This window comes from Balaenoptera borealis (genome assembly GCF_965194805.1).
Source record: "Balaenoptera borealis genome assembly, chromosome: 21".
Lineage (NCBI taxonomy): Eukaryota > Metazoa > Chordata > Mammalia > Artiodactyla > Balaenopteridae > Balaenoptera > Balaenoptera borealis.
The window spans coordinates 11,910,414-11,937,852 of record NC_138880.1 but is presented as its reverse complement, the minus strand read 5'-3'; the positions used below and the strand labels follow the sequence as shown (position 1 = coordinate 11,937,852).

The 27,439-nt window shown below is 36.9% G+C and overlaps 2 protein-coding genes across 10 annotated transcripts in view; both read left to right on the top strand.

Annotated features, from left to right (window-relative positions):
* The window catches only part of NRG1 (neuregulin 1), a gene marked incomplete at its 3' end in the record, with an annotated part of 220,487 nt that overhangs the window by 72,743 nt on the left and 120,305 nt on the right, over window positions 1-27,439 (top strand). The gene's annotated exons all lie outside the window — the stretch shown is intronic.
* On the top strand, window positions 354-27,391 carry LOC309619663 (uncharacterized protein). Its single transcript, XM_082375104.1, has one exon. It carries the CDS (start codon window positions 27,194-27,196, stop codon window positions 27,380-27,382), a length of 189 nt encoding a protein of 62 aa, XP_082231230.1. The 5' UTR covers window positions 354-27,193; the 3' UTR covers window positions 27,383-27,391.

Genomic DNA, 27,439 nt, shown 5'->3' with positions numbered 1-27,439 from the left:
AACTTCTATAATTCCTGTGCCAAATCATAACTGGAGGAGGAAGAAAAATTCAGGAAATAAGCGATCATCCCCTTGTACACCACTGAAAGATTCATGCCCTCACTTTCCCAGTGATCCAGGAGATGAAATTTAATCATGTCCCTGAAAGAGTGATATACTTCATGCATGGAGTGTGCGTGTCATTAATTTTGATAAGTTCACTCACATATGACTACAAGAGACTTGAAAAACGTTTTTCTCCACCAACTCATAGTATAGGGTACAGTACAATATTTGCTTCCATTTATAAAGCTTTGGTTTATTTATTTACCCTGTTTTCCATGGAAATAAAATATTTAAATAGACTCTATGATTTGGCCAGGTTTTTTTTTTTTTAATTAATTTTATTGGAGTATAGTTGCTCTACAATGTTGTGTTAGTATGAATACATTTTTTAATCTCGTGAAAATATATTCTGTACTTTGGAAATATAAACCAGCAGTGGCAGGATCCTAAGTCTAGTCTTGGTGAGAACAGTGAGAGCAGCATGAGGTACTCAGCTCATCCAAAGGCTGCATTCAGGGGAATTCTGCACTGGAGCAGAGCTGTGACGGAAACACAGCTTAGTAAAGGCTGGAGCTGAAACTTGAGGAACCGGCAATCGCAATAAACTGGACTTAAAAATTCAAAATATATAAAAGAGTCAGAGGCCTTGAATAAGTTCACACGGGTCAGAAATAATCAGCCCTGAAGAGGTTTCTTTTCACTGTGTTTCAGCCAGAAAGGAGACGTGTAAATCCCCGTATGTGAAAAGCAACCTGTGCTATTACAATGTAATCATGTCTGGGTGGCCTCCATTCTTTGAACTGTTGACATTGGTGTTTTTTGTAAAGTAAATTTTGAAAACCCTTTCTGAAGTAGTATGGATTCAGCAAACCTGTTGTGTATTAGAATGATTTGGTGTGCTTTGGGGGTCGGTGTTAAAAAAGGGTGAGGGAGCCTTATTACTTTTCAGTTCTTTCGGTACAAATGTGCACACCTTTATAGGGAAACGTCCCCTTAATTGCCAGTGCTGGTTCTGGCAACATCTCACCTCTGGGTAAATCTTGGGAGGGTTTATCAGTGGTAGTTCATGTTCATGGCCCTGCTCAGAACCTTGTCTGTTATGCCAGGTGTCTTCTGCGGTATCCTTCCCTGATCACTGCAGCCCTTCAAGTTCTCCTTTTCTCCTCTGTAACTCATATTGGAGTAGAAAAAAAACGAAAAGAAGAAAATTAAAATTGCCTACCTACCTATCCAAAATACTATTGCTAGTATTTTAGTATATTTTCTTCAAATCAGTATTCTTCCTTCTGGCTTTTTACTTCTCCACCTTCTATCTATTTAATGTACCATAAGTGTTTTTCCCATGTCATGAAATGCTAGTCAGAAATTTTGAAAAATATTTTTCTAATCTAAAATTTTTTTAATAAATCACTGTAACGATTCAGAAATCATTCTTGACTGGAGAGTTTAAGAGATTTATGTTTCATCTACAAACGCTGTATCATTTTTGCCCTCTTTCTATTTATTTTTCCTAGCATTTTATAAATATTGGTGAAATAGCAAAGTTACTAATCCTTCCCTTTGTAAGGCAAATTTTAACTACTTCCTTTTTGAATTTGGGAATTTGCATTATACTTTCACTCTTTTTAGAGTTGTTAATTTATAAATTTTTTTAAAGTTTCTTATAATGATCTCCTGGTAAAGATTAGCATTATTTTCCTTTATTTTATTTTACTCTTTTGTAAATGAGGCATCTGTGACTTAAAACACATAAATAATTTGCTAAATGAGTGTCCTATTACACGTAAGTGACAGGTTGTAGAAAAGAACTTGAAATTTATAAAACAGTCAGTAGGACTGTCTTGTTCCTCCTTTACACAGCATCAGCAAAAAAGTAAATGGATTGTTTAGAACAAACAAACCTTAATGATTTCTGTCTGAATTGCCAGCTGCTGGTGACCCCATTTTGCAGACAATTTTGTCAAATGCTATAAAAAATACAATTGTTTTACCAACCAATTTACTGAATTAAGCCCCATCCATTCCAATTTAATATAAAAATGAGAGAAACAAAAATGGAAAGTCTAATGAATAGTAGTAGGAAAGAAAATAAAGAGAAGTTTCTGTAAAACAGTCTTAAATAATTGAAATATATGTTTCAAATAATAATAGTAGTAATAGCAAATCTTTATTGAAGGCTCACTTTGTGCCAGGCACTGCGCAAGGGGATTTACATGGATGCTGATTCATGGTTCCCATAAAACCGTCTTCCATTTTTCAGATGATGAAACGGATGTATTTTGTCTAAAGTCCCACAAGCAGGATTCAAACCCAGGCAGTACGCTAGCCTGCCGTAATGCATGAGGTTTTGTTGCCTCAAAACAAAAAAAGCCTTTAATATGAAAAGGAATGAGATTCTGTGAATGGACGGAAAAGTAGTCTCTGATACAAAGTGGATTGGGTGTATGTGTGGCAGATTAAGGTCAATGCATTGCTTTGAACCAGCTGAGCCCATATAATCTTTATGTTACCCATCAAAGCGTGACAGGTGGTGAGGGGGAATGAAAAGAACACAGACGTCAGATGGACTCATGTCCTTAAGTCTAAATACTAGTGCTGTTAATTACTGTGTATTCTTAGGCAATTTATTTAATGTCCTTAAGACTCAGTTTCTGTCTGTATAACCTTGTTTATCTCAAACTATATTGAGAAGCCTAATATGAGAAAATGAATGTGAATGATTTAGCACAGCCTTGCTTTAGATGGTCTCCTCTATAGACGGAAGAGAGCCAGTACCTGAAAAATGCGTGTGTCTTTGAAGAAAATGGAAATCAAGGGAGTCCTACCATTTTATTTGAACAACATAAGAAAATATCCTTATTGTTGGAGGAAGAAAGGAGTTGATGATTTTCAGTCTAAATGGTGGTGCTGAAAGTTGTATGCCAAGAAATCACCGTCTTTTCCAAAATATTATATATTCTCAGCTAAGACTGCATTTGAAAGGAACTTATCAAGAAGTCCTTTTTGAAATTTCTGAATGAAATGAACAATTCAGTCTTTAATTTGACACCTAAAAGAGCTAGCTGAAGGAAAAAAATGTCTTTTGTCTGCAGAGACATTTGTTATAATCAGATACAACATGTTCCCTTGGGAATAGCGCTGTGCTATGTATTGATTAGATTGGACCAGGTCTGCTGGTCCACTGGTGAAGTTCAGAGTTACGGTTCTTACTTCCATCCTCAGCTGTAACTGACTGACCTAGTCTAAATGTAGACAGAACTGCCCAGACTTTCCTAAATGACTTTCAACTGGAAAAATGGCATTCCTATTTCAGATCTTTATTGGCGGCAAAATATGAACTCTATCCTGTCACCGTTAGACAGCTACTTCTAACTGAATGCAAATTGTGTTTCCAGATTTCTGTAAACATGGGTGTTTTCACGGGTGTGGTGGCTCTGTCTCTTGTGGAGAATGACAAACAAATTGCCATGCATCCTATAGCAATAAAAGAAAAATTTTAAGTGGAGATTGCCCAACTGGTATTACTTCCATTTTCCTGATTGCCTAGAGAGTTAGTTACAGATTTTTAGGACAATACACTGACTTGGAGCAAGAGTAGGGGCTTGTGTGTCACAGTCATTCGTATTCTCACCTTCATGCTTAGTTCACTCATTTTGTATGTGAATGTGTCTTACATTTTCCCTTACAGTACTCCCTGCAACTGTAATATAATTCTTCAGTTCTGCCTTTCTAAAGGCATTCAGTGTCTGTCATTGCATTCCACTACTTGATAAGAGAAAACTTTTGATCAAGCTTATAACTAAATCATCCTTAACCTTTTGTATTCAGTTGAAATTAACCTTTTCCAAAAGTATTCTCTTGACCCAAACAAATATGTGTGTGTGCTATGTATATATAAATAACTGATATTTGTATCCTACTGTATATTTTACAAGGTATATTTTCATATATTGAGTCATTTATTCACACAATAATTCTGTGACCTAGATTTCATCCCATTTGTCAGTTGAGGGATGTGAGACTCAGAAATTTCTGACATGTCCAAATTCAAAAACTATATACATAGGTGGTAGAACAGAAATTTAAGCCTGAATCTTCTGATTTCAATCATATTTTTTTTTAATTACAAAGTCTTACAGGATCCATGCAACTAGCTTGAGCTTCCTTTTTTTTTTTTTTTTTTTTTTTTTTAGTGGTTTAAATTTTTTAAAATTTTTATTGGGGTATAGTTGATTTACAATGTCATGTTAGTTTCAGGTGTACAGCAAAGTGAATCTGTTATACATATACATATATCCACTCTTTTTTAGACTTTTTTCCCATACAGGCCATTACAGAGTATTGAGTAGTATTGACTGCTATACAGTAGGTCCTTATTAGCTATCTATTTTATATATAGCAGTGTGTATATGTCAATCCCAATCTTCCAATTTATCCCTCTCTCCCCTTACCCCTTGGTAACCATAAGTTTATTTTCTACATCTGTAACTCTATTTCCATTTTGTAGACGAGTTCTTTGTACCGTTTTTTTAGATTCCACATATAAGCAATATCATATGATGTTTGTCTTTCTCTTCCTGACTTACTTCACTCAGTATAACAATCTCTAGGTCCATCCATGCAGCTTGAGCTTCTTAAAAAAAAAAGAAAGAAAGAAGAGGGCTTCTTTAAAAAAAAAAAAAAGGCATCAAAGTGGAGTCCAGGTATATAATCACGTTTATACCAGTTATCTCAAAGTCAGCTTTTAAGTGAAATAATATACTCTCCACAGTCTACAAGGTGTAATGAAATGGACAGGAGAACCCTTAGTTAATGGCAACACAATTCAAAGGTTTAATACTATAAAAGGAGCAGAAAACGGTCTAGAATCATTTCAGTGACTTGCTCTTTGGCTTTGTTAGTTTGAGAATTTATCTATTTAAAAACATGCTACTTACAGAGGTGGGAATAATCTTAGAGTCATTGTGTTAATAGGCATCAGATCTTCAACAAACAGGGAAATCTTCCTCAGTGATAGTTGATGTTTGGGGTAAAGGCATGACCTTATTCCAAGCTGATTACTATTTAACCTATTACATAATACTGTAAATCCTAGATATTATTTGTATGATAGCTAAACTCAGTAGTAGAAAATTATCAGCCCTAGAGCAGTTATTTCTCTGTATTTTATTCTTGTGGGGGCTTTTTACTGGAATATTCCCTTTAACATTAAAAATCATCTTCCATCTTTTTGTATATCAGCTGCGAGAGGGAAGGACTTCTTTATTTTTCTTGTTTTTAGAGAAGTATTAAAACTACAGTAAGTGTTTTTAATCATTAGGAATACAGCAGTGAGGTGGATTATATATACAAAATATAAAAATTTTTTAAATGTTGAAGAGATTAGAGACAGAGAGACATGTACAAAGAAAGCATCTAGGAAAACAGAGCCAGCAGGATTTTGGTAAATTTACTTACCAAAATAAATGATGAACTTGGTGGATTTCTTCATTCTTAATTTTTTTTCCAAGTTATCTAGGGATCTGAGAAATAGGAAGATGGGAATAGAGGCCCATCTATTATGAAAAGACCCTGGATACTATGGGAAACAGGCCCCCCTCGCCCCTCAAAAGGAAGGAATAAGGTAGAGGAACAACATGGTAAAGCAATAAAATAAGAACTATGGATGGTGATTCAATTAGGAGTTTCTCAACTGCAGGTGATAGAAATTCAACTCCAAAGAGCTTAAATATAAAGGGAGTATATTGGCTCATAAAACTGGCCCAGTTTGATCCAGAAGCTCACATGATATAATACGATGATTTCTTAGTCTTTATGCTTTGCTTCTCTACAAATGCTAGCATTGTTCTTAGTGGGTTTCCTCTGTCTGATAGGGGGATAGCTGCTGGTATTTTGAAGCCTCTATCCCCTTGGCTCATAATCTAAAAAGAAGAGAAAGTCCACTCCTTATCCAAACAGCAAATTTTTAGGAAGAATCTGATTGGCTCTGCTTGCATCATATGCTTACCCCTAAAATAATTTTGTATCCAGGGAGAGTAATGACTCCAGCTGGGCAGGGACTGGGACAGATCTCCACCGCTGTGTGTGCTTGGGTCAGTGAGGCAGCTGCGCTCAGCCCCATGGGAAGTGCATGGTGTGGGTTCGTTACAGAGAGGAGGGTTCTGCACCTAAACAGGGGGAAAGGGCTAGACAGGCAAAACCAACACAGTCCTCTAGAGCTGATGAGCAGACAGCTTTAAAAGAATCGGGAAGTAGGGCTCACGGAGAATTTTAAAGGAAAGTGAAAAATAGATGTCATTGAAAAGTGTTTAGTTGGACAGACAAAATTCAAGCAACTTTACCATTGTAAAGAAAATAATGAGTTAGAAAACTGAAGACAATCGAAATATCATTTTTAAAAGACTCTTTGTTAGTACCTGAGCTCACTATCATCATTCTTAGGAATGCCCTCTTTTAATCCAGGAACTTTTTAGGCTCTTCTGAAGAAAGTAGAAAAGAGTAGAAAAATGGGTTACAGTTTTACAATTAGAATGCATGGGAAGCATTTTCAAATTGGTAAAATGTTCTGACTTTGGAGTTAAAAGTCAAAAAGTAGTTGATTCAGGGCTTCCCTGGTGGCACAGTGGTTAAGAATCCCCCTGCCAAGGCAGGGGACACGGGTTCGAGCCCTGGTCCGGGAAGATCCCACATGCCGCGGAGCAACTAAGCCCGCGCGCCTAGAGCCCGTGCTCCGCAACAAGAGAAACCACCTCAGTGAGAAGCCCGCGCACCGCAATGAAGAGTAGCCCCCACTCGCCACAACTAGAGAAAGCCCGCGCGCAGCAACAGAGACCCAGTGCAGCCAAAAATAAATAAATAAAATAAATTTATTTTTTTAAAAAAAGTACTTGATCCAGACTTTTTTTTTAAATCCATGATTAAGTAGATTTTGAAAAATTACTAGTTTCTTTCATCAAAGCAGTTGCATGTTGATTAGGGTTTTTGGTTTTTTTTTTTTTTCCAGTAAGAAAAGGAAAAGAGGCATGCTTAGTCCGTTCCATTTAATATTGCATAGTAAACTCAGCAGGTCTTGTGAAAAGTGTGAGCTTACACTGACTGAGGCTGTATCAACCTCATAGATGTCACCACTAAAACCTAGAGGAAATAATGTCTCCAGTAGTTCATCTGTGAGCATCTGCCACTATTCTCTGTCCTGTTCTTATTATTAACTCCTCTGGCACACAAGGTGCTTGTATACTTAATTCATTTCTTTAATAAAGGTGCTGTGTATACATAGGTCAACTAAACATCAAAGAAATGCTGGAATGGCACTTTCCATTTTATCTCTCGATCTATCAGAGGTCAACAAAATCTTAAAAACCAATGATATGGGCCAGTGTGGGTTATAGCCTAAAGCTGTGCTCATCTTCATTCAAGGGCCTAACTATCTCTTATTTAGGAGACTGGGTGTTTATGTCAGGTTAGTTAATCAAATGTGAGCTATCATGGTGTTTTTTGCTCAGGTATTCCAGAGCCTCTTCTTCAGTGAGTATCAAGCTTTGTAAGACGTGACAAGAAAAGAGGGAGAAAGAGAGAAAGAAAGAAAGAAAGAGGGAGAGACAGACTGGCTTTGTTGAAGATTGCAGGAACTTTTATTTGTAATGATAAAATATGTTATCAGTCTTTCTTTTAATTTTTAAAAGGAATTTTGGGCTATTAATCTCTCCGTTTCAATTGTAAGAATAGTCAAATACATATAGGGATAAGCCAAGTGTCAACTAACATCAAACAGCAAGTGAGTGATAAATTTAGGATGAAAATTTGGTGGCCCTGTTTCTGCTATTTGATTCTTAGGTCACTGAGGACTTACCCTCTCTTTAATTAGAACAAACAAATAGTTAATAACCCAGGTCGTACTGTGTTCCAGCATAATGCTAGGAATTGTGATGTGTATTTCTTGGAGGGGGAGGTGAATAGAGGATAGTCCTTGGGCTGAAGGAGTTTGCAGTAAAGTTGAAAAGGTTAATTGTGGTTAATTATGCTCTTTGTGTGTGACGACACATAATCATAACATAAAGTAGAATTTGGGGGTCAGACTTTTAAATCAAGTTATTTTAAAAATAATATTGCTTAAGATAGAGTATGTTTATCCATTCTGTGGTATGTGATTTAAAATAAAATATTATTTGGGTAATGATTGGTTTTACTGTTGTCTTTTTTTTAAAGTAGCCAATTGTTGTTTCTGCATTATATTTAAAGCTTGGTCGTTTTACCAAGAAATCAGAATCCTGACATTTATCCCATTTTTAAAAATGATGAGAATCTATAATTTACCATTAAAAGTAGAAGACTAAGGTTAAGAGGCATCAGAAATTACATGATACTATGTAGGGTTTTGAAAGTAGTTTGGGGAATTTTTAAAGAATTTAGAAATTTAACTGGATATTTTAGAGGAGTGTTACCACAGTGTGATAAATTGAATTACTGTTGATTATCAGAAACTTTCCCATGTTACATAGATGGACTTACAAGATATGTTTATATATTCGAGGAGATATTTTTTATTAGGTGACCTGGAAATTTACATGGAAAGGTTGCAACTTCTTGAAGAATTTTATTTTCGTTAGGTAAAATCTGTTTTTTTATTTTTATTTTCTAAAGGCCGTTTAATTGGCCCAAAGGTGGGAGAAGTGGTAAGTTTGAAAATGTATGTCTAGTTATATTATAATTGAGTGATAAATATAGTAAATTAAAATAGTAAAGTAAATTAATCAATTAAAATTATTAAATTTTGGAAAGCAATATTATCCTTTACAATGATTCCTCTCTCAATTTTCTTAAAATTCATTGCTTGAGAGCAGTGACTAATTGACAAGAAGCTTCTGCGTCATTTGATCAAGTTTTTAACTACAAATTCCCCATATAGGAATGAAGATATGTTAAGAGAAAAATCTGCAGGAGATAAGATATTAAATGTTATTTTATAATGTTCTATACAATTGTTGTCCTGCATTTGAACTCAGAGATCTGTTTTGTCAACCTATAGAAATACATGCCATTCATAATAAGATAACTATGAGAACAGATCATGATTATTTATAATTCTCAGTCTACAGAACTATAAGAAGGAAGTTGCTGCAATTTTTTTATTTAAAGGCTGTAAAATCTAACATGTCCCCCCTCTAATGAAATGTGCTAGGAGCAGCCCACCTTATCAGACAGGGTATCTTTATGATAAAATGTGATATGAAGGGAATATGTCTGAGAAAAAATTAAGTGGCCATAACAGATATTTTACAAAGTTTGTACATTTCCCTTTAGTTGACCCAGATGGATTTTTTCCTCTTCCTTCCTCATAGAAGCTTCTTAATTTCATGTCTCTAATGCTCCAGAGCAGAAATACATCTTTGTTTAGACTTTCCTCAAGTTATCTCTGAAAAAATAAACCATACAAAGAGTCCCTGGGTGTGTTTTAGAATGAACAGATCATGGGGGCAGGAGAATTACCTTGTATGTGCAAATGAGGCTGTGTGAAAGCAAGATAAGCTTTAGGAAGGAAATAGGTGACTCAAGCACATATAGGCGGTTTATTCGAACCTTTAAAAATGTTTTTACATTGCAGGTAAAGGGAACTGAGATTTAAAACTGTTAAGCTTAGTGCAAAAATAGAAATGAAACATCACATCCACTACATATATACACACAGAAACTAGTATTATGGTAAAATTTTCTGCTTGTTTTTTTTTTTTTTTCAAGTTTCAAGAATGTTGGCTGTGACCTTTTGGGTAAAAAGTGCATTCAGAAGTAAGTCTAATAGAGGCTTCTGGTGGAGAGAGTCTTCACGAAGAATAGGGTCAGCTATAGTCTCAATAATTTTAAGAATGTCATACTCTCCCACCTTTTTAGCAGAAGTGAAGACTTGGGTATATTTTAGTAAAAGGATGCTCTGAAATTGTAAAAAAAAAAAGTCTTTGTCTAATCAAAGAATAAAAGCAAACTCTATGATTTGTTATACCCAGATGTTAGATTATCTTCCAAGGCCCAGCCGTACTCTCTTGGTGATTTCCTAGCTCTTCAAATAACAAACTTGCCACTTAACAATTGTCACAGGTATGTACATCACTTCCCAAACCAGAATATAAGGTCTTGAAGGAAGGAATTTTGGTTTGTGTTTCCATTCCCATAACACACCAATATGCTGGTTCCCAGGAAGTCTTTATTAAACGGATATGAACATTAATAGTGAGATGATTTTTTTTTTAGTTAGATTATCGTGATTTCTAAAAGTTGTACATATGTGTAATTATAGGAAAACCACCTAAACCTTCAATCATGAAAAATGTATTTATTTAAAAATGAAAGTTGAAAAAATTCACATTGGCTTAAATCATATTTATTAGAGCTTTTAACATTTTGAGAAGCATTTCACACTCCATACACTTCTACTTTAAATTTATTTCTGGATTTTATATCTTGAAGGTTTCTTCATTTTATGATAAATACTTGTTTACATGTTGATGTGTAAGACTGTGTTTCACCTTAGATGGGATTATTGCTAATTATATGAAAATCTACATAGTAACAGGTTGGTCGCTGTTCTCCCTGTGGTGCTGAAGTCACCTGTTTGGGAGTAAGGGAATGCCGTGGCACTAATAAGGTTGATTTTTCTTTTATTATCATTAAAAAAGTAATAATGAAGTGTAACAATGTCTTTTAACGGGTACCTACCATGTGTCAGGTACTTTCATCTGAGAATAGATATTACTTGTCTCATTAGATAGATGAGGTAACTGAGAGGCTCAGACAATTCAGTATTTGTCAAGGCTATATAGCAAGTTCCACGCCAGCTTCTCTGACCCCATGTCCCGTGTTCTTTATACACACTGATAGTAGAGGGAGAGGGTGAGAGAAAAACCTTCAGAGAGTTCCTCTTGTGACCTCTATCATACGTCTCTAAGGCCATGTGATCCTTGCAACTACTTTTACCACTTGGCTACTTTTATCACTTGGACCAAATCAGTTCTATGAATCAAGGTTCCTAAGCAAGGTACAGAAATATGTATGCCCATTTACCACGATAAAAGGCGTTAAAACTAGAGAGGTTTTGGTAACAAATTATATTTGTTAGGTACTTGGATAATTTAGAAGGAATACCATGAGCCTCCCCTCCTGCACATAAACAGGTATATATGTTAAATATTAAATATCTGAAACTCAGGTTATTCAAGAAAAGAATAAGCATAAATATGTGATACGTAGCCTCAACTACTTCATCCTTGATTTTGATGATAAGTTTCAGATCAATTTTGAGATGCAGAATAAAAACCATAGCTTTTTGTTTAAACGTCAGATTGATATGGAAGGTTATTTGCTTTTAACAGTTCCTGCAGTAAGTTTAGTGTGTGTGTGTGTGTTTAGATTGACTTATTATGTCAGTTTTTAGGGTTCTCCGCCCCCCCCCCCACCCCAGGCAAGATGGCATTCTCATCCCCTGCTGCTGTTAACATTTAAAAGCCTTTTGCTGCACTGTGGTGTAAATTCTAAGTTGCTGACCACGATTAAACAGAAAATGAAACTTGAATGGCACTATCTCAAAATCTACTTAAGGTCATGACAGGTATCTCTGAAGCAATATATCAGTTTTGAACACATGAAGAATAAGAAATTATGGCTTTTTTTGTGGCAGGTTTCTTTTTCTTTGAAATCAAAGGGGAAAAAAATACTGATTTGTCCAGAATCACTGAAACAGTGATTATGGATTGATAAACAGGGCGGACAGTACAAATACAGAATTAATTCTACCTGAACTTGAAATCTGATACTGTGCACCGTACCTATTTTATAGCAATTGTAATTTTCTCATTTGTATACAGATACTATAGTAACATTAATAAAAAACAATGTATAACTAATTAAAAAGCAAGCACTCAAGAAAGATAAAATTCGTTGTGTCTCAAGAAAGACACAAAGAATTAATTAGGATTATTCTTTCTGCATTGACTGCAAAAGCTTGGTGATCTGAATTGTGCTTCAGCGGTGAGCTCAGGACTCCCTCCAACCCCCAAGGCTCTTCTTTAACATTTGTTATTACTTAGCTATTTTATTTGGCAGGGATCCCTTCAATCCCATTTTCTAATGCACTGGCAAGCTTCCTGTTGCCAATAGCTTAGAGCCTACTACTGCTAGGGTAAGCGGCATAGCCGAACTTTCTAGGCTGTGCATCCTTATAAATAATGCATTTGGTTTCCTGTAACTACATGAACCCTTAGACTTTGGTAAGCATGTCTCTGTTAGTCAGGGTAAAAGAGTTGGGAGATGAACAGTTGTGGAAATATTTGCAGGCAGTTACTCACTAATTAGAACCTGACTCCATCATAGATGCATTAATCACTGGGTTAAATGTTAAAGGAATGCTTATGATATTTATAGTAGACATAAACAAGATATATAAAAAATATCTTTGCTGACTAAACTGCATGCTTAATTTACCATGAAAAGTGCTTGTAATGTTAATCTAGGACCTTTCGAAACTCCATCACCCGTAATTAGGTCTAATTTGCTCCTCATTTTAAGAACCTTGCACAGAATTCACTGACTTTTTGGGTGTGTGCACACTTGTCCTTAAGAGCAATAAGGAGATGAGATGTTGGTTAAAGATAATACCTGATGCTCCAGGTATCTTGACGGTGTAACACTTTGTTGGATTAGAAATGAAGAAGGGGAAATGCTATGTTAATATGTTAAAAGCAAAGTAAGAAAATATACATCATACTTTTAACTTTCACGTGTTACTTATAGAATTAAAAATTAATGTTTTATTTTTGAGCATAAGGGATATTAGCACTTAAACAAGGGGCACCATTTTTAAAAAGTGAAAACTGTTTCAGCAATGTTCTTTCAAATGCACCTTCAATGTGAATATAAAGTAAGAAAGTTCCACCCCAATATATATCCTTTTCTTCATTGGATATACAGTACCATTATTGGAAATTCACAGAATGACAGTGTTCAGCATTAAAATTATGTTGTAAGGATAAAAAATTCAAATTGATTTAGATGTTGAATAAGTGGATTGCTCTGTATATTTTCATCAGAATTAATTGAAAAAAGGAAAAATCATGTTTCTAATTTGATAAAGGATATTAATTCTGATCATTTTATTGTTGGTCTCTTTAATTACCATCAATTCACATTTGAACAGCTCATATATTTATGAGGATGGTAACATAACTTAAATAGTAAAGCTTATTTGGTCATCTTTAGTCTTGCCACGTCAGTGATTTTGCAGAGCCCAGGTAGTTACCAGAACTAATGTTAGTCAAAATGTTTAATACTTCTTTCTTTCAATCACATTGACCTTGTTTATTGATTAAACTAGCTTCTACAAGCAACCAAATATTGAATCAAATCTTCAGATCTGTATCTGTATGTATGTAATATAATTTTTTCTTTTTGATGTTTATATTTTGAAATGTCAGAATTTCTATGCATTTAAAATGTTTCCTTAATAATTCAGGAAATTTGGGTAACTAAATTTAAAACTGTGCATTGGCGTCACCAGTAAATAAGAAGTCTTCATCAAAAGATAATAAGATGTATTAATATTTTATTTTTTTTATTTTAGTCCACCCGCCAAAAACAGTCAAGCAAAAAACTTTTTAAAGAACTGTAAAAAAAAATCAACCCACCATCAGATTTCTACTATAGCCCAGTCTGTTTTGATGGGTGTTTTGTTTTGATGGTTTCTGAGAATGGAAATAGATGGATTAGGTTTTTCTGCCTCCAATTGTCCGGTACTTCTAAAGGCCTCTTGCCTGGACATGGTCCCTTCTGGAAATGAATTTCTGCGTTCTTCTTCCATCACTCGTCAAAACAAAACGCTCTCAGAAGTAAATGTTTTCATAACTAGATCCTAAGTGAAGGACAATCTGAGAAACTTAGACATGCATATACAACAAACAGTATTTCTTGCTGGGCTCTCTCTCTTTTTTTTTAATCACTCCACAATGTGTCTACCACACAAATAGAATCTATTCTAAGACTATGGACTCTCACTTCTGCAGTATTTGCATTCGTGCCAGAGTGGGATTAGGAAAATGAAGTCCCTTATGTAACACCTTGGAAGCAGGAACCACTGCAGCCTCCCTTCTTTCTTTCTCAGCCTTGTGCAGGGCCTGGTGCATATTAGGCACTTAGGAAACAATTAGTGAATGAATGAATGAAGTTCTCAAAGGCAGCAGGGATAAGATCAACCTAGCACGGATCTGGAAGAACTGAGAGAAGGCACACATTTTTAAAAATATGTGGGAAATCTATGGCAGAAGAGTCATTAAAGACCAAACTTTCCCTTTTCACTTTAATATGGATAATTTTGAACTTGCTGTAAACACACAATGCTTCCCAATACTGATTTAATTTCTTCCAAGTAATACTTGAAAGAGAGAAATGAAACTTTCCTGCTGATCTCTGGGTTTATGGCATGTCTTCTTCCCTCATCTTGTTCATATTAGAAGCGGTATACAATAGAGGGGCATTACAGTGTGTAGTAGGTTAAAGTTCTTTGATTCATGGACTTACCGGCAACATTATTTGAATGGGTTGGTTTCATCATGGCCAGAGTTAAGCCACACAGCATAACTAAGCACCTGATATTGCAAATTAAATTCTGGCATCAGAAAAAGGTACACTGATTTGAGAAGTAAATCTGTCCAAAGTGGAGATTGTGATATGTGTGTGAACTTAACCTTCTCATTATCATATTTATTCGTGTTCTTTTCTCTTCCTCCTCTCGCCCCACTTCAGTCTTGTTTGGGTCCAGGTCCTGTAGAGCTCAACAGAAAAATCATTTCTTATGTTATCAGTGACACTTTTTTAAATTCATTTTTTATTGAAGTGTAGTTGAAGTATAATATTATATAAGTTACAGGTGTACGATATAGTGATTCACAATTTTTAAAGGTTATACTCCATTTATCATTATTATAAAATATTGGCTATATCCCCTGTGTTATACAATATATCCTTGTAGCTTTTTTTTGTTTTTTTTGGCTGCACCACGAGGCTTGTGGGATCTTAGTTCCCTGACCAGGGATTGAAGCCCCGGCAGGGAAAGTGTGATGTCTTAACCACTGGACCACCAGGGAATTCCCCTTGTAGCTTATTTTATATCTAATAGTCTGTACCCCTTAGTCCCCTACCCCTGTATTGCCCCTCCCCCCTTCCCTCTCCCCACTGGTAACCACTAGTTTGTTCTCTATATCTGTGAGTCTGCTTCTTTTTTGTTATAGTCACTAGTTTGTTGTATTTTTTAGATTCCATGTATAAGTCATATCATACAGTATCTGTCTTTATCTGTCTGACTTATTTCACTTAGCATAATACCCTCCAATGACTTTTTTAAAGTCTTCTTCCATTGGTTGCACTTTCAAAATATAAGTCTCAAGAGGAGGAGTAAGGATCCTGATAGTGAGAATTATAAATAAGGAAGAACTGATGTGTATCTAATACTTGCCGCGATGTCTGACCTGCTTCTGTTTTTTACAGTCAACCTTCTCATCTGTTTTCCAAGGTGACTAAGACCTTACCGCGCTCAAAATTTGAATCATGCCTTCTCTCTCGGCAGATAACCTCACTTGCTACTTCAGAGAAAAGAGAGATTATGGGGTGGAACTTCTTTTACCTTCTTGCTACCAAATCTATAAGCCTCAGCACAATACCAGGGACATAAGCGGCCACTTAGTAAACGTTATTTGGGATGGATGGGTGGCTGGATATGTAGACAAATTAACATATATTGTGGGGCTTTAGAAATGTAAGTTACTTTCGTTACATAAAATACCACGACTTTAAAATCTGCAATCTGCTTTTGAGAAGCAGGTTATCCTGAGGTTTTCCATTTTTTACTTGCCAGAGTGTGAAAAGAAGTTAGTTTAAATGCTGAGCAGCAAATGTCCTAATCACTTGCTGTATGTTGGCTGAATTACAGTAATATCATTTCATTTTGAGTTGGACAACTCAAGCATTTAGCCCTGATTTTTTGACAGCGTACATATCACTAAAATAATTATTTTTGTACCCATGCAACACATTTTTTTCCCAGCCAGAGGTTATTTTGAACCCTTCTGTCTCCACGAGTACAGTTAGCTCTGAGCCTAAGACGCCTAAGATGTTTTGCCTTCTCTTGCACATTTTTTTTTTTTTTTCATTTCAGAGCTCTCTCTCTGCTGTTCTTTTGCATCACCAAATGCTTAGGTACCTTAAAAAACGCTTAAGTAGTAGTACTTGTCTCAACAGATTCTTTGGTATTAAGGTATATGAGTGGTTAACAATAATTTAACTTTTGATATGCCCATATGAAACTTGGAGTCCTTTTGTGGGTAAAGGGAAGACTGAGAGGGATGCAGTTGGACATGGGTACTTTTTGGATGCCTTTGACATCAGTCAGTGATAGACTACGGCAAACATTTGGAAGGACGTGGTGATAGAAGAAAAGATGGGGCTAAATCCAGGTATTTAACCTGGGGTTAAGGAGACAACCTGAGGATGGATTATTTGTCTGACCTCTAGTGACAGAGTCCTGGCAAAGCCTCAGGAAGGAATTTTTGAGAAACACTTCAAAAGATTTATGTTTCATTTGAGAAGCCTGTCTAAAAGCCCTTTGAACCACTTAAGTTAAGCTTTCCCTTCTTACGGACGGTATGTGGGGACAGAAATAAGCGTATGGTTGAAACTCTGCATTGCAGTGAGATGTAAAAGAAGTACTTTTCCTGCTAGGTTAAATTGCTGTGCATGCCTCTTGCTGTCAGTGACATGATTTAGTTAAATACATATGCTTTTAGAGGGGCTTTGTACTGCATCATAAATATTTAATAGTTTTATAAAATATGTGTATGCATAACTGGGTGGGAAATACAGCAGTGGAGAAACTCAACTTCCACATCAGAGCCTTTGGCCTTACAGTGTCCACTGACCAGTTGATCTTTGAAAAAGATACGTTCAGGATGGGAGTGTCGTTAACAATAAAAGGATTCTTTTTTTTTTTTTTTTCTCAACAAACTGAAGCTTACTGTCCAACCTTTCTGATTTTGTCAGTAGAATGAACTGTACAATTTCCCTATTCATGTTATTCATAGATGTTCCAATCCCTAGTGAGTGAAGTATCACATTAAAAAAAAGAAAAATCCCTTCTCAATAAATGAATGGTCTGGGAGGTGGGGTCAGGAAAAGCTCTTAGATTTTCGGCAGCAGCTAATGGTTTGTCGCATAAAGATACTCCATTGTCGTTAGATAATGATTCAAATTATGGTGAATCTTATATTCTTGATATAATTTTGGAATTCATCTTAAAGTAAGTGTGGTGGGGGAAGGTGGGTGGGGAGGCGTCGTGCAGTGGAGGAAGGAGGATAATTGAGTGCAGGTTACCGAATGTGGAATTGGTAGATTATTTGGTTTGGCATCGGCTTAGGAGTTTTTATAATAAAACATACTACATATATGGTAGTCAGAAACAGCCATGAAAAAGTCTTTTTAAACTTTTTCTAGCATTTCATTATGAAATTTTGAAACATCCAGAAAAGTTGAATGACTTGTAAACAATGTATGCCCAATCTCTAGATCTTACAGTGTTAACAGTCGCCATATTTGCTTTATCAAATACGTATCCATTTATCTATCAACCAGCTTTTTATTTTTGATGCAATTTCAGGTAAGTTGCATATGTGAATGCATCTTGTCTCCACATATTCCAGCATGCATGATGTATATGTCTTATTACATTATTTAAAATAATATATAGGTGATGGATTATGTCAACAAATAGAATATAGGTTTCTCTGGAATAAGTCTTCATATTTGGACCTGGGATTTTCTAGTCATCGTATTTCAGAGTATAACTCAGTCATCAGAAGCCTTCCTTTTCCTGTTCCTGACAATCGCTCCTTCCCGTGTCCCAGACTTCTAATTCTCCAGATTAAAAGAGGATGTGAGCCTGGCTCACCAATTCTCAGATATTGACAACATCTGATATTGTATGTGTTTGAATCATTCATCGCAGTAATACTGGGCTGATCCCTATTTTGGAGTGACAGTCTTCTTTCCTGGATAAGCTCCCTTCCATTCACTAAAGTTTCTTTATTCTATACCTTCTTTTTTTTAATTTAATTTTTCTTTTATGTTGGAGTATAGTTGATTTACAGTGCTGTGTTAGTTTCAGGTGTACAGCAAAGTGGTTCAGTTATACATATACATATATCCATTCTTTTTCAGATTCTTTTCCCCTATAGGTTATTATGGAATATTGAGTAGAGTTCCCTGTGCTATACAGTAGGTCCTTGTTGATTATCCGTTTTATATATAGTAGTGTGTGTATGTTAATCCCAAACTCCCTACCCCCCTTTCCCCTTTGGTAACCATAAGTTAGTTTTCCACATCTGTAAGTCTATCTCTGTTTTGTAAATAAGTTCATTTGTATCATCTTTTTAGACTCCATGTATAAGTGATGTAGTATATTTGTCTTTCTCTGTCTGACTTACTTCACTTAGTATGATAATCTCTAGGTTCTTTATTCTGTACCTTCTCATGTAAGCGATTAGAGCCCACATTCTGTGTGTCCTCTTAATGATGAAATGCTGTTGTATGAGTCTAAATATGAATATTCGTTTCTTGATAACCTCCAGAAAAAGGGTCTGAATATTCAGTAGAGTTGTGACCAAAAGTGGTCATGGGAGCATTATATAGATTAAACTTTCAAGTAGAAACAGTTGCAGTAAAAGATCAAAGTGAGATGTTTCTACAGAGATAACCCATGACAGTAATGATGGAAAATCTAAACCATCCGTTCTCTGGCAGTAACTCAAGGATATCTACATGGTTAGTACATAACTAAAGAGCTTCCCTTTGTAGAAATGAGTTGGAAAGAGGAGGAGCAATAGCCCTGAATTCCAGTCTTGACTTTGAAATTAATTTTGCTGCTCCAGGCAGATTATTTTTATCTTCGGAGACTTTTTTTTTTCTTTCTTTTTCTGTAAGATAAAATTCATGGGTAAGGGCTGTTCCAGCTCCAATAGTCAATGAAAAATTGAAATCTAACTATTCTTGAGATTACAGTTCATCTTTGCATTAAGCCTACATCCTTTCACTCCACATAATTTCAGAGATAGAGAGAAAAGAAACAAGTCATTCTTAAACAAATCTGACTCTAGCAATATATGGTACGATTTATGATAGAAAGTTCTGAATGGGAGGTCAAATCATAAGACATTTTTGTCTTATGACTTTCAAATTCATAGTTTTAAAGTAATAAAAATTGCAACAATGCAGAAAGAGTTCCCAGCCCTTGGACTGAGAAATAGCAGAAAAATATAGAGCTGGCATTTGATTTTAAATGGGATACTTCCGCTTGTATGAGTATCGTAAGGCTTATGACCTTACAACAGAATCATAGGTTAGACGGCTCACTGGAATGCCAAATCAGTTCTAGAAACTGCATATATTTTTATCACTCCCTTTTTTCCCTTTGGTGGAGCTTTACATTTTTCTTTTGATCAGCAAGGAGAGAACTGTGTAGACTCTAAGGAAAATGTATATTGTTAAAATGTTTCCTCTGGCTGAAGTCTTTTCAGATTTATGAATTTGGATTGTATTTGAAAGTAGAACAATTCAGATCATTCCTTTCCACAAGCTTCCTTTATTTCAGGTAAATTGTGAGGGCTTATTTGATACGTGGCTTTATGTGACGTTTCAGAGTCTCTTGGGTAGATGGTACTCTCTTATGAGTAATTCATAACTGCCTTCACATGTGGACTACCTCACGCTCAACAGTTTCTACCTGAAACAGAAGATTTAAAAAACAAATTTCTAGGGCATTTGTAAGAGTGAGGTGCTCTACACTACATTTTTTGATTCATCTGGGGACCAGTTTATAGAGTCAGCTGACCAGCAACTGAGCTATAAACAAATAGCTAGTGCCTAAGTATAAATCAAGTTCAAAAACTTCCATGTTTTGAAACTTTACTGAATTTGTATTAAATTAGCATTGATTATCAGAGGTATTTCTTCCTTATGTTTAATTTCTCTTACTGCACCAAAGTACAGCCTTTATGATTTTCTTTAAATAAGTTTATACATGTACATGCACTTAAAAACACAGATGATCCCTTGTATTTTTGTGACATTTGCCACAGTATTTAAGAATAAAACAAACAAACAGAAATTATCTCTTAGCTGTGCTGCTTTGTGCTGTGAACCTATAGTAGTGAATATTAATGAAACAGAGCAAAGATATTTGTTCAGGTCAACTGATTCCACATATATTGCTCTATTAAACATTATGAATGACCATCCATCCATATAACCTCAGAGTAGTCACTATAAAGATGATTTTCCTTCTTTCCATCATACACAGCATAATTTAATAGTATTTGCATTTATTCACACAAATAAAACTCTGTATGGCATATCCATGTCTTTAAGATATTTTTTCCATAGTTTATACATCCCCCTTTAGTAGAGTTTCCATATTGAAGCATTAACTCAATAATACTCAACTGAGTGCGTTCTGTGTGCCAGCCATGTTCTAGGTAGTAGGGATATAGTGATGCAAACAGACACAAGTGCTTGCCCTTATGGAATTTACATTCTGGTGATGAGTTTATCACACATTTCAAAACAAAGCACACTGTGTTGAGAATACAGATAGTTCAAATAACTGCCACTCTCTCCCCAGTTTTTGCTCATATTTCTGGTATATTCTAAATACGGGAATGGAATGTTGTTGAGCGATGAGAAACAGTATTTTGAGTACATAAAATGAGCTAGAGTTATAAGCCTTTGCTCATTTTCTCATAAAACTTCTTTTGAATTGAAACTCTCAATGACACATCAATTTATTATATCTTTGTGCTTTTGAGTTCCTTGGGATGCAGTATTGCATCATCAGCATCAATTTAGAGTTCTTAGTTAATTAATAATTGTCAGAGATTCAATGTTACATGACCTACTAAGATTTTGCAGAAGAAAGGGCAACCTATACATGACAAAATCTCATTATTTTAGTGCAATCCACTAGTAAAAGTGGTCAGATAGACTATGTTTTCCTTTTAACAGTAAATGTTGGGGAAGCTGAAACCATGATGAGTGTGCAGTGTAATTTTTTTTTATTGAGTTGGAATTCACATAACATAAAATTGACCGTTTTACTGTGAACAATTCATTGGCATTTATCACAATGATGTGCAACCACCATCTCCATCTAGTTTCAAACATGTTCAGGGTCATTGTAAAAGAAAGGTGATGTGTAAAACTAAAAACAAAATCAACCATTTGTATATAACTAGTGATTTTACTTATGGGCAGTGAGAAAATAATAGGTTCTTTCAAAGTAAACACATTATAACCATCAGATTTAATAAAAACATCTTTCTATATAAAATTCTCACATCCTCATCTTTGACATCATTTACTGTCTCTTGAGCTGTAGCTGAAGATCAAAGGATCTAAACTTATAAAGAACAAAATGTGCCAGAGTAAATTGATCATCTTGTTACAAAATGAGGACACAGACCCAGAGTCAATAACAAATATTAGATACAGCTTCTCACAAAATAATTCTTACAATTAAGTCAAATTATCTTTTCTGAGATAATTTTCACTGGGTAAGAATAAAGTAGAATCAGAGTCTTGACTCATCCTCCAAGTGGGCAGAAAAGTACCTGCCCAGTAAGGTGAGCTGAGTTTCATCTCACCTGTTTAGCATTATGAACAATGTAGAAGAACATCAAAGAGCATGTGGACCTGGTTTGCCCTCCGAGAACTTTTCTGTTTGGTTGAAGAGAGAATTACAGGAAAAACAGTTAAATGCTGGGTGATTCCCAACTTTCCGTCCACTGAAATGATCTGTGGTAGTTGAGAGTTTAGCATAGTTGGGGTAACAGCGTTTCCCTAAATGAAGATAAATTCATAAAAGGCATAGCATTTGGGAACAGTCATAAAAATTTGATAAGCACGTATCTGAACTGGACATTAAAAGATTTGAAAAAACGGAGGGGCGTATAGAGGGTATTTTGAATAGATAGATGGACGTGAAAAAAGTCTGCCAATTTATTAGAGGTGCCGTAATCTGTGTAATTCAATCGCAATTAAAAATAAAACCGAACAAAATGTATGTATTGAACGGATAGCACAGCTCTAGTTTGGGACAGCCAGATACCGATAGACCTCCTGGCCTTCAAAGAAATTACATCCTTCAGTCCTATATACATAACATAGTTAAATAATAACACCTCGGAAGTTGTGCGCCAATAAAAGTAGCGTTAAGGAATGCTGTGTCTGTGACCTGGGAGCGCAGGAGGTCTCCATGGAGGAGCTGAGATGTGAGATGGGGACGATTTCCAGATGGATGGCGGGAGGATAGCGGATCCATTTGAGTACTTGGTCCTCTTATAAGAAGCAGCAAGTTTCAGGGATCCTTTTAGGCCCTGAAGCTTTCCTGTGAAAATCATGATTTCATAATTCATTAGCAAATGAATAAATCATTACAACGTATACATAGTCATCTTCAAAGATTGGAATCCAAAAATGAAATCACTGCTGTCGTCATGGTTTTAGATACCACAAAGTAAATTCTACTTTTTCAGCCATAAACTTAAGGAGCAAGGGTAAACTTTTTCAGAGATAAATGTTTTCAGAGTGAAATAGCCAACACACCAAAAACAAAATGCAAAAGAGAAAATACGTTTACGTAATATGGTCATCCTCTTTTCATCTTCTTTTATCTCCTGGAGTTACGCTAAATATTTCTGATAGTAAAATAAATAAAATGAATGCAGAAGCTGTCGCCTAGCTTGACTTGAAGTAGCAGAGGAATTTGAGTATTTTTTTACTGGATGATAAAATAGGATTGCTTCCTTCACTGAAGCTGGCTTAGGAGGAAGCTGGAATATTGTGTATCAGAAACAACGTGTGTTCTGACTTTGTTCTGCCGAATTCCATTCTACGTTACTGAGTCTCCTCTTGAGCCAGGTTGACTTACTAACACTTACTTCCTTACTGCCGTGGTGGATTAATGGTGGTTGCAGATTCTTTGGCACTCTCTCCAGCAAGATTTATTTCCCCCGTCCTTGAATCTCAGCTGGCACTGTGACTGCTTAGCCAACAGGATGCGGTGGAAAGAGCCTGTGCCACTTCCAGAGTCAGTCTTAAGGAAGACTGTCAGCTTGTGCTTCCTCTCTCTTGGGCTGCACCCTCTCAGAACCCAGCTGCCATGCTGTGGGAAGCCCAGGCCACATGGAGAAGCCACAAGTTGGTGCACCATCCAACAGCCCCTGCTGTCTTCCCAGCTGACATGTGGCATTAGCTGCCAGTCGTGTGCGTGAATCTTGCATGTTTCAGCTCAGTTACACCTCAACGGATGGCAGCCCCAGCTGCCATCTAATGGAGCCGAAGAACCACTCAGCTGAACCCAGTAAACTGCAGGCTAGTGAGATATAACACAGCGGTTGTTGTTTTAAGCTATTTCAGGGCAATTTGTTTCATAGCAATATGTAACTGAAATAGCTTTCCAAGGAAAATCCCGGAACTGGGACTGTGGAAGAGCTCATTCAATTTAAACTATAAATAGATCATATTTTTTAAAAACCTATGCTTAATTCTTGTAACTTCTGAAAATCACTAGGCAGAATTTTAGAAGCCTCTTGTTTTGGAAACTAGGCACCTTTAAGTTCGTTTACCAACTACATGAAGGTAAAATTAAAATGCCTATTGCATTGTTACACTTTCTGGTTCACTTGTTTTTCCTGTTGAAGTAGTAGATAAGCAATATGTAATGAGATGCCTTCTTTTGATTAAAAACGAGAAACAGTATTTTTCAGCAGAAAGAGCATGAGTCAGACTTTTGTTCCAATCTTGGTTCTGTTGCTTAAGAGCTGTATGTCCATGGCTAAGTTATCTAAGCTGCCTGAGTCCATTTTTTAAAAATTATTTTCAAGATAATATGTACTATACAGGATTAGCGAAGGTCAGAAATCATGTATGCTGAGAACCTAGCAGAGTGCCTGGCACAGTGGTGGAGCTCAATAAAAGTAGCTTTTGTTGTTATGAAGGAGATGGTAATGTGGTTTTAAAAAGTAGTAGAAATCTGTCTCTTGTTCATTTTTTAAAGGGACATGGAAATATGGGTGTTCCTGAGCTTTATTGGAGATGGAGCCTAAAGGGTTAAAGTGAGGTGTACTTGCAGTTCTTCCTACAAACATGCATGTTTTATTGGAAGAAATTCTGATCCCTAATCCTATTCACACTACCCTGTTCTCACTTCTTTATTGCTATAGAGATTTGGTAAAGGGATGAAGGCAACTTCTGACTCGTAGTCTCAAGGGTAGAACTAATGGAAAATTCCTTTTATTCTTTACCTCCTGTCCTACTCCCTTTCCTCAATGAGGTTTACCTTCCAGTTGGATGGGAAACAACTTTAAAGGTTGCTGGCTCCCTGCAAGCTGATCTTAGCTCCAAGAAGCCACAGTGTTCATAGGCTACATCTCCAGGGAGGACACATACACATCCCACAGTCTGATTTGTGTAGTCCCGGGGAAAAAACAGCTGTGGCAGCCGACAGGATTCTGTCTCCGAAGTTCTGTCCTAGCCTTTACATAATCTGTTCTTTTCCTTTGGAAGTGTTGGTCACCTTTAATATGACAACTAGAGCAGTGCCCAGTAATTTCTTTGTCTGCTGAGTACGTCTGTTCTTAATGATCGAGGTGAGGTGAGTAGTTGTTATTGGTGCGAGTGAGGGACCCCTCTTCTTAACTATGGGTAACTGTTCTCAGTGTCTTCTCTTACCTGCCTGATTGGGCTACCTGAACCCCATTTTGGTCTTTGAAATCTAGGTGACCTTGGCTGTGGGTGAAACGCCAGTATATTATACTTGAGTGAAATATTGGTTTGGGGCAGAATTGAGGAGTTAAGTACCACAAATTTAACCTGGGTGATATCTAAAGGAATTATAAATTATTCTAATTTAGCACACATATTTACTTGCCTATATTGATTTTGAGAATTTACATGAATATTGATAATTAAAATCTTAATACCTCTCAGTTGGAATACTGTAAATGCCTCCATATAGATTTTCTGTGATGTGAAATTCCATGTCCATTGCTAGAATCTTTAAGAAAAATCTCTCTGCTTTAAAATCAAATAGTTAAAGCTAGAAAGTAGGCATATGAATTATTTTAAAGTACCAGTTACTGGTATATAAGTGCAGGTTATACAGAGATGAACTTAAGGATAATTCATTTTGCCCATAAGTTTGTCAGAGTCATAATTACAATTATGCAAACTGGTTCAGGCTTTTGTCATTGTTGTTAGTGATAGTACTGCAAACACATTTTAAGATATTACTACCCTTTAAATCACTTATAATTACGGGCTAATTTAGTTTTGAAAGAAATGATAACATTATCTCATGCCCACTCAGAGCTTAAAAATATTTCAAAGCAGTGGAAATTGTGCTATACAAAACATAATGTGCTTAAAGCAGATTCTCTCAGGATTTAAGCTCTAAATTTTATTGCTTCTGGGACTCACGTGATGGTTATGTAGTATGGATTTAGAGACAGTTTTTAAGACTCCTATTGACATATGTGAGCAAAATGGTTCCTTGGAAACCATTCAGGTGTCCAGTCACAGTAAAGTGTGGATTAAAGATTCAGATGCGTATCGCGTGTGCTGACACGCAACGAACTGGAGGGTCAGGGCAGCCTGGAGTCCGTTAAAGCACAGTGCATTTCTTCCCGTCTTTTAACCACTGCTGTTTTAAAAGGAAAAAGAAAAAAGTCAGCATCGAAACTATCTGTAAGGTAAAGCTACTGAGACTTAACCCCAAAGGCATGCTCTTATAGAAAACTCTTCTTAATCCTTGCAGCGCGGTTATAGCTGAAGACATGTGGTATATATTACAGTGCCCAGGGAATTCAACCTCCAACAGTGTAGAGTCACAATGAAGGCTAATTTCAGGATGAAGTGGGAGCCTTTGCTTCTTCTGTAGCTCTGTTACTTACCGGCATTTCTTGTTTGCTGGACATTAGTCCAGGACCGCTGTGAGTGGGACAGGGCAATGGAAATTTAAAGGGGACCAGAGTGGGGACATATGAACCTCTCTCCCCTCCCCTGGCACCCCGTCCTCCAACATACACTCAGCACTTCACGCTTGGGCATCACCAAGTCTGCCACAATCATTGCAAAAAGGGCTGAAGGCAGAACTGTCCATGGTTAGAAAAAAAAAAATGTTCTCGCTGTTGGTTGAAAAATCAGGTAATAACAGTCCTCTTGGTGTACAAAACTTATTAGAGGGCTGGGGAAGGAATGCTATCTCTCAGCAGCAGGCAGGAAGAAATTGCTGTTGAAAAGCTTACCTCTCTAGGGAGGAATCAGATATCAGACTTTGCCAAGCCTCAGGTCCAACCCATAAGGTCCCACCTACATCCCTCCCTCCCCCCCCCCGCGCCCCATCCCAGCTTTGTTAGATTGCTAGCATCGATTGCTGGCTTTTTCTGACCCAACAGTGGGTGCAGGAAAGAGAGCCAGCAAGACTTAGAGCAAGCAAGGTTGGGGTGGAAGACTGGGGCAGCTTCGGTAGGGAGAAAAAAAAAAAAAGAGAAGGAGGCGAACGAGGTTGGGGGCCATGGGGACTAAGCTTAACTGGTGCCTGCCAGCTTCTCTTTGATTTGATGGCCTTTATTCCTTCTAATTGGATAAAATAGGAAGTCACTGGCAGTCCCGCATTGCTGGGTGTACTGATTTTACTCAGACCAGCCAGCAGCCCCGGAGTGCGGATGGAGGGAGGCGGGTGGGAGAGGAGGGAGGAAAAAGAAAGAGAAAGGGAGAAAGGGAGAGAGAGAGAACGCTTTTGGAGGAGGAGGGGAGAGGCAGGGAGAGAGACGGCGAAGAAGGGAAGAGCCGCGAAGGAAGAAAGTGAATGAGCGCTCGGGAAGGACAAAGAGGAGTTGGTTGCCGGGTGAGGGGTGGAGGCAGGGCGGGGAGCGCAGTTACCGCCCCTCCTGGCCGCGCTCTCGCCTTCAGATCCCTCTGCGATGAGACGTTTGCCGTGATGCTCGGAGGGCAGGCACCTGCTGCTCTGTAATGATTCAGCCCCTTTCAGCCGTCGCGGTAACACAACAGGATGCTGTTGCTACTGTCGCTGCTGTCTCTCCTGCCGCCGCCGCTGCTGCCGCCGCCGCCGCCGCCGCCGGTCCTGCTTTTGCTTTTACTTCTCCTGCGTGACAGTGGTTTTCTCCATCTGAGCAGACCCCAGTTTCAGATGCTCGAGGTGAGAAACATGCCTTTCAGTTTGGGCTACTGGTTTACTTAATTGACCAACAGATCAGCTCGGTTTCCCTTTTGGCCTCTGTCCTTCTTGACCAGCCGG